Source organism: Opisthorchis viverrini (genome assembly GCF_000715545.1).
Source record: "Opisthorchis viverrini unplaced genomic scaffold opera_v5_100, whole genome shotgun sequence".
NCBI lineage: Eukaryota > Metazoa > Platyhelminthes > Trematoda > Opisthorchiida > Opisthorchiidae > Opisthorchis > Opisthorchis viverrini.
This window is the reverse complement of record NW_008751756.1, coordinates 35759-44285: the sequence shown is the minus strand read 5'-3', so window position 1 is coordinate 44285 and position 8527 is coordinate 35759. Positions and strand designations below refer to the sequence as shown.

The following is an 8527-nucleotide window of genomic DNA, read 5'->3' as shown; positions in this document are numbered from 1 at the left end:
TATAAAAAACAATTTTTCGAGTTTCGGGTAGTTGTTGCGTGGAATAAGCTCCCTTCACAGTCTTTCACGCTGCACCTAATACCCAGTCAAAGCTTTTTTTATATACCTATTCATGTGGGGCCTCGTGCTGGCGTGCATACCGCCCAGCGCTGAGGACATAAAGAGAAGCGCTATACCCATTTTCGCTCGTGCCTCTCAGGTGAACGGAGTCCGCTGAGCGGCAGGGGCAAACCAGACCCGGGAAACTTGGGTGAAGGCCTCGAACCTGACTATCAATCCATGAATCCGTGTATTGGACCGGCTAAGTCCCATGAATCCGAGTCTGTGACCTTAAGTTGTTTAAACATATAGGGTGTTTCGTTTTGCGAATAACCCCCTTCTGGAATCAGTCCCCCGGGGTTCAACTATACCCTCCAGATGGCCGCTCCTGCTCCCCCCAGCGATCTAGAACAGAGGAATATCATAGATAAGCTGGCTGAATTTGTCGCTCGAAACGGTCAAGACTTCGAATCACTCACTAAAGAGAAGCAGCGTGAAAATCCAAAATTCGCTTTCCTTCAAGGAGGTGAATATTACGATTATTATAAGTACAAGGTGGAAGATTTTCGTAAGCATTGGCAAGATCAGAGACCGTACAAGGAGAATTACCAGCAGGTAAATTTTGTGATCCTAGTTGGCTTCATAGTGCTTGGAAACTTGATTCGATGATATCACTGAATTGTTTACAACACAGGAGATCCCCTGCCATCCTTATCACTCTGCATTCATTGCAGGGTTGGGTCGTGTTACTAGCTTTTTAACAATTTAACTTTCACGATTGAAGTTAAGGTAACATGATACCAGAGTATTTACGGTGTTCACGCGGTACACTCCAAGTCACCGAGTTTCACCGTCTCAGAGGCTCGTTTCCCCAATCCGATTGACCGTCGTAAACCATCGCAATACCTTCGGGAACGCAGCTGATTCGCCGACTCCTCAAATCAAAATCCATGGACTTGCTGCTCACCGGGTAGCCTAGTACGGACTTTCTTTCACAGAGCAACTACCATGGCTCGATCAAATCAGTGAAGCCTAGTGGATGTCCAGAGCCTCCGGGTCACCGTCTAAATCCATGGTATATCATCACTGACTCCATTTAGCAGGCAGCAAGAATAACTAACACCTAGAGTAGAGTTCGAAGTAGACTGCAACCCTGGGATGATGTCCCGCCACGTAAAGCAGCCAACAGTGCTGCCTCGTAGATATAAAAATTACAGTCAGACGTAACCAAGCTAATGGTCAGTGGTCCTGATCCTCCAGGTTGAGAATTGGTATGTCTGTGGCAACCTGCTTCTTAAAACCCTCGACTTCTCTGACTGCCGCCGGTTTACCGTTAAGGTTTTGAGCGAAATGCTCTGTTGCAGGCCCCAACAGCCCCACATCTAGGCATGGGCGCTCTGGCTGTGTACGAGCCCCCATACAACCATGAACCCCACCAAACCCACAAATGACCTTATGCCGCATTGGCTATCACGTGGTGCCATCAGCCTTGCCTGCTACTTACAGCAAGGCAAGTAAGCGGAAACAGGCCATTGTTGACGCTTACCTTATTCCTCTTCCACATTCGCTCTTCTCTCTCACACACTTCATTTCTAGTGAGATCTCAGTAGGACCATTCTTAAGGACTGACAAATTCTTCCGCTACTCGTTGCAGCCAACTGTAGTACATATATTTGTCTCGGCCAACCAACCCGATCACTTAGTCCACTTGAAAGCCTTTCACGTTTTCGCTCTGTAAAATTTTAAATAACCGGGTGCTCACTAATTCAGCCTGGAGTCGCCTTTTTGCTAATGTGTCCTACCTGTCTGAATGTAGGTTTGAAAACATGTATGGTTGTTGAACTGACCCCCTCGTCATGTTCCGCTTGATTTTGGTTCCGCATCTCTGGTGATCCAGAAGCAGTTACAGACGGTTTGGCTGGGGTAGTTGTTGTTGTAGGCCGTCGAGCTGAAGGGTCCGGTTGATTGGTTTTCCGCTGATGTTTGCTTCTGTGCGTTTCGTTTTGCAACGCCCGGGAGTTTCCCGTAAACTTTGTGCTAATCGCCTGTTCATTGTATCTATTTACGCTTCAACAGATTTTAGCTCTGATACACTCAAAGGTGGTTTTTATGGCGCTTGGATTACCCTTTTGCGGTGAGCTAAGAGCTTGGCTATTGTTCTGGTGGCCGGGGATGAATGCGCAACCCACGACACATATAGACAACATCGCCATTAGCTATAGATGGCGCTTATTCGTTGGGTTTTTCAAGGGCACACACGATGTTCACACCTCGTTTGGCCATTTAAGAGCTCTCAGATCTTGATGTGAAACATACTGAAGTTAAATCGGACAAGACCCCTTCTGATGTTGACCCTTTCTTTAAGGTACTGTCCGTGATCCTGCAAAACGCTGGGCCTCCCGCTTATGGAATGGTTGAACCAACCAGACCTGGACACTGGATCCCGAGTAATACCCTAAACTTGCTCTAAGCTCGGACACGTATCTCTCCTGGTCGAGCGTACAGTACCACTTGACGAACTATCAGACTTAAGAGGAAAAAAGCCTCTGCGTATATCGAGAGGCTTAATGAATCCAGAAAGCTGAGCAGATATAGGCGAGAAACAGCGAATTTATGTAAACTGTTCCTGCTGTTACGCGCAACAGACCCAATGAAGCCTCCGATGAGCGAAACAGTTAAGGCCGGCTTATCTGCAAAAAAGAAAAGGTCCGTTGCGCTGAACACTTTCGAGACCAATCCAGTTGGCCACCTGCAGCAGCTGAATCGGTTTCCCAACCTGTATCTTGTCTCTGGACAACGAACTTGGAACTCCACGTTCGAGACCAATCCAGTTGGCCACCTGCAGCAGCTGTCTCTGGACAACGAACTTGGAACTCACGACTTCGGCAATAAATGCCTTTTGTCCCTCAAGTATAATCGAGTTGTTGGTCCGGATGAACCTTCATCTGCGGTGTCCAAAGATCTAGTTGGAATAGTCGGCATCCGGCTTATTTGACTGTCTCTGAAGAAGAGACCGTCCCAACTAACTGGGTTGAGTCGACAATGGTACCCATTTTCTGTAAGGGTGTTCGCTATGAGTGGCAATCACAGAGGAATTAGCTTGACCCCGTTGTACGTCAAACGTTTGCCTCGCTCATTTTACGTCGTCTTACGAAGTTACATGCAGAGGGGATCCGAGAACGACCAGCAGGATCCCGGCCGTGAAAATGCAGTGTGGATTTCATTTTCACACTCCGTCAGGTGTTAGAGCAATGACATGCGTACAGAACGACCAGCAGGATCCCGGCCGTGAAAGTGCTGTGTGGATTTCATTTTCACACTCCGTCAAGTGTTAGAGCAATGACATGCGTACAGGCGCCCTGCAGTTTCGGTGTTCCTTGACTTCAAGAATGCGCGTGATGTAGTCGACCGGTTAGTTCTCAACATGCTTGCACCATAGAGTATTCTCTAGAAGCTCATGAATACCATGCGCTGTTTGTATTCACATAATTGCGGGCGTGAGAGTGAGGGGAGCTCTCTAACAGTTTTGCTACAGGAATTGCTGTTTGTCGAGGATGTCACTCTTCATTTTTGTTTAATCCCGTTATTCGTGATATAATGAAGCTAACACTGGGAAAAACCTTAAAATTCCTATGTTAGATCCCTCCGCGGAGGTCCTTGTTTACCTGGACGTGCCTTTGATAATTCCAGGAGTAGCGCTGGAGGTCCCGCACATATCTTGGAAGCTGCATTAACTTTGACGGTAGTGGGACGCGAATCTCTTAGGTTAGAATTGCGTTTGCCGAATTGCGCTATTTGTGAAGTCAACAGGGCATCTCAACGGGTCTCAGAGGGCTCGTGTATCAGACTCATGTCTCAGAAATATAGCTGGAATCGGCTAGAACCGACGAATTTCGGTTAAGGTGATCGGAAGACGGGTTTTTGGCAAAGCAGAGCGCGCTTCCCTCGGAGAATGCATCTAGCAATGCAGACTAAGTGGGCGGGGTCGTGTTACACATGCCGGATTATTGGCTAGCAGGGCGCATGCTGTTTTCTCAAGCTTAATCTGGTGTGGCGGAAACCTAGAGTTAAACAGAATTTGAAATGATAGGAGGAAACGAAGGATGTTACGAAAAGTTTGGGTGCGGTTAGTACTGCTCAGCTTCCAGGATAGAGTCTAGCGACCCTTCGTGTGTTTTTTGAAGACACTGAACGATATGCCAGCTAGCTGGTATCAGTCACGTTCATGTTGTCACTTTCTATCCACATTGTCTGAGTCCTAGGCCTCCTTCCCTCCCTCCGTTTCTTCTGATTATTAGGCTTTATTGAAGTAAATCCACATGGTTGTGCAGCCCTCCGATAACATGGCAGTTCGGCACCGAAAGGGTGCTACAGCTGAACGATTATTATTGTAAGTCAAGCGCCGGTATTCTCATCTGGTGTTGCCGTCAGTGGTGATGATAAATGGCACCCTCAGGCATTTTCACTAAAAAGGGGTCTCATTCACCGTGGCAATAACATTGGTTCGCTGCAGGCTAGTTTTGTGCAAGATTATCGAGATAGCTCGGCACGAAGTTTCTGACCTGAAGGTCCGTGGTTTCCCACTCCAACCACAGCATCTCAACCACTCCTGGGCAATGTGGTAGTATCACAGTCCTCGTGTTTGCTTCCCGTGTTATGGCAGTGCCGAAAGGGCGTTACAGCTGAACGACTATGATTGCAAGATAATCGAAAAAGTCATGGTGTCCTGGAGACCTGACGCCGAAGAAAAATTGCTCAGCTGTAATTGGTGCCTAGCCGCCCTGCCATTCGAAGGAAGCACGTGGGCAGGGATACCGTTAGGTAACCTAAGCCTAGACAGGAATATTGGAGATGTTGCGGCTGTGTCCGAACCACGGACCTTCTGATCAGTAAGTTCGCGCATTAGCCAATGAGTTATCTGGAGCTGTGACACAAAGAGACAGGTGACAGCTCTGATACAGCTTTGGATCAATATCCTGATCCGTTCACTAAACCACGACCTGGGCTCGGAACCGTAAGACTGTTCGCTATCCGTTCACTAAACCACGACCTGGGCTCGCAAGACTTCGCCTTCCTAAACAGTGACGGTAAACATAGTTGTCCATGAAATACGTCGTCTGTGGACTGTACGTGCCAGTTGTCCACCCCAGCGTGAATCAACTAACGATATTCTTACTGTCACTCATCCTTACGCCAAGGACCTCGAAAGTTTCTCATGATCACCATCATTGACAGCAATACACCGGTAATGCATGCTTGTGCTAAACTTCATGAAGTGGCATGAAGGTACCTTTATATATAACGTCCTTGGTTGCATGTCGGCTGAGATATTACCAGGACGCTCAAACTTAGACAGGAGAACGATCAGGGTCCTCAACCAAAGCCTTTGGCTCAAAGACCTGACTGCACGGCAGTGACGGTTGGTGTGATCTCAAATTCTAAGAACCAAATTGCCAAATTTGTTCCAATCCGGAGGGTCAGGAGACTTTATCAGACCTCTGTCCATTAACCAGCTTGGTTGAAGACATTATGGATGTTACAGGAGCACTCTCCAGCGCAGCATAATGGATTACTGAGGTATGACACCACCTCAGGTTGCACAGCAGCTAAGTACCGAAAGGGTATTACACCCGAATAATTACTCTTTTACTTCATATTTTTGTACCACGATAAGGTCTAATCTCCTCGAGACGAGTGTCTCACATAAGCAAGCAAGTGATGGCCGTAAAAATTGTTCAGCTGTAGCACCTTTACTGTGCCTAACTTCTGTGCCACCCAAAGAAAGCACGAGGGCTGGTATCCTGCCACATTGCCCAGGCCTAGACAGGGGAAGTCGAGAGGCAGAGGTTGGGTTCGAACCATGGACCTTCTGGTCAGCAACTTCGCTCTCTAACCACTAAGTCATCTCGCCCCTGATGACCATGGGTGATGACCCATTAAGCTGCACTCTCAGCGATGTTTTTTCTCCATATTGCGGTTTTCCCCAACGCAGGCATTTGATCCGAGCGTATCTTATTTTCCTTCCGACGAACTTTGCCATCTGTTCGTTGACCGTGTTAGTAATTCCTACCAACGCGTAGCTGCCTCATGGCTAAGAATCCAATGGGAATACGGCCTTCTTTTAGATGTATTGATTATCAAACACTCCAGTAGAACTTTGCAAGCGCAGACTTACTTGAGGTGATTAATACTCCCGATTACTTATAATTTTACCCTATCCGTACTGATAATTTTGTTAAGGAGACTCAATTTTTTCGAACGAGGACTGTACGCCCCGGTAGATTGACTAAGCATTGCTGTGACTCAGTTGGCTGGTCTTGGATTGGATACAAGGCACACAGAAAATGGAGAGCCGCAGATGTGTGCCGATCACAGACTTCCCTCGCAGTACCAGTTTCCTGAAAAGCGGAAGTCATTTGATGTAGTGTTGACCAGCAAACCAGCCCGATTTATAATAAACCACATCACTGTGGTGGTGGCGAGGGTCGGATATTGCCTATCCTTCCTTCTGGAATACCGGCGTGCATTTACCAGCTGCTGCTTTTCCTTGCGACTTTCAGGTCTACGCAAAACATGCACACCTTCCCAAAAATTGAGAAGCTACTTGACCCAAAAATCAAACGAACCTTTCAGAACCGGCTCCTCGAACTCCTGTCGGATGGTTTTATGTCGGATATTAAGGGTCATAGAAACGGATATCCGAACCGCTACCCAAAACCGAAACTTCTACCTGTGGTACAGTCCAGCCAATCTTACCCAAGCACTAAATCCCTGATAGGACCGTGGCTTTGCTGGATGCTCGGCTACAGTTTCCTCCTGGTCGTAATCGTAACCCAACTCGACCCATCATCTGACGTCAGGCGAAACTGGGTGTTTGTGGTGACCATGAAGCTTGGCGGCTCTGAAAGGCCAAATAGATGGAAAGCGCGAAAAACGCTGCAAACTTCCGCAGGCTGCTCCACATGATTTGCCCGATTGGTCCTCGGGTCAGCGAAACTATCAGGAACCAAAATGGTTCTCTGATGTTTAGCAAAGGAGAACGTTTGGATCGGACAACAGTTCAGTTGGCCATCGGGTGGGGAGGTAGCTTAGTGGTTAGAGCGCGAATTTACTGACCAGACGGTCCGTGGTTCGAACCCGACCTGTGCCTCGACTTCCCCTATCTGGGCTTGGGCAGCCTGGCAGCATCCCAGCCATCGTGCTTTCTTCTGATGTCATGGCAGTTAGGTACCGAAAGGGTGCTACAGCTGAACGATAAACGACTTTAACCATCTGCTAGCTATAATTCGGCCTCTAACAAATACATAGACTGTGAATGTGGAGAGCGCGGCCTTAGAAGTGTCAGAACATATGTGTTTAGTTAGGCATAATCGTGCTTCTGGTCCTGAGAAGCTTCCACTCTCTAAGGACTGCGGCGAATTCCTCAGCCAACGCCTGTTTAGATTATCTGCATCTAAATAATAATAAATGGTAATACTACTCGTTCTGCTGTATTATTCTTTCGGTTCCTGGCTCCACTGCCACCCGGGGGAAGTACGATGATTAGATTACTGATGGGAAACCGTATTTTCAGTGCATAAATGGATTTACATTCTAGGCCGTCTTGTCACATGAAGCATCATAATTATTGGGGCTGTTTATTCTGCCCCAGTGGAATGTTTCCAGGCTCGGGAACGAGTACAGATGCAACATTGGAGCAACTGCTAAAGTGGTGGCTTCCAGAGTGTGGTAGAAAGCCACGAGCCATTCATAGACATTAGTCTCCTTTTCACAGCAACCTGTTTTGCAGTGTCTCCGCTCGTCTTGGTGGCACACGGGTAATGTGGGACAACACTGACAATAGTCTTGGTTCTCCAGTCTAGCTCCTCCAGTTGCTAAGTTGTTACAGGACTTTATTTGCAACACTGTTACTGACGGATCTGTAGCGGAAGTCCGCATGAGCTACCCATGTTGGATAACTAAATGGCTTTTCTGCGAGGCCTATGGACATGAAACGCGAGATTCCTATAGTAGCACCTGAAGTCTATATAATGTATCTTCATCGAGTGGGTCACGATGAACAGTTGTTATATATTTCCATTGAGCGAGAAGTGGCTGAATGAAACCGATCTAACTGCTTCACTGTTGCATATTTGCGCATTATCTACATCACCTATATGAAGGTGGTCACTGCTCTGTCGAAACATTCGCATTTTTACTCGCCCTGTCTTGCGAACCATCTTCAATCCATACACCTGCGGGTATCCAATTGCTGTTGCAAACCGAACCAACATACACTTGTACACCATTCATGGTAAACCATTCATGGCGCAAACCGCGAGGTGGACAGCACATGACTTGGCAAAAAGGCGTGAAAGAGATCACGAAGAGTTTGGGTGTTGTTGGTGTTGTGCGACTTCAGGATGGGGTCCCCGTGACCCCGTCTATGCTTGGCTGGAGACGTTGCAATAAATGGCGGCTAATCGATGCCAGTGGCGTTCATGCTGTC

The 8527-nt window shown here is 47.5% G+C and overlaps 1 protein-coding gene across 1 annotated transcript in view; it reads left to right on the top strand.

Annotated features, from left to right (window-relative positions):
- Window positions 1-359: 359 nt before the first annotated feature.
- The window catches only part of T265_05335 (hypothetical protein), a gene marked incomplete at both ends in the record, with an annotated part of 31794 nt that continues 23626 nt past the window's right edge, over window positions 360-8527 (top strand). Inside the window, one exon of the mRNA XM_009170326.1 lies at window positions 360-654. Within this exon, the coding sequence (XP_009168590.1) occupies window positions 418-654 (237 nt within the window). The remainder of the gene's footprint in view (window positions 655-8527) is intronic.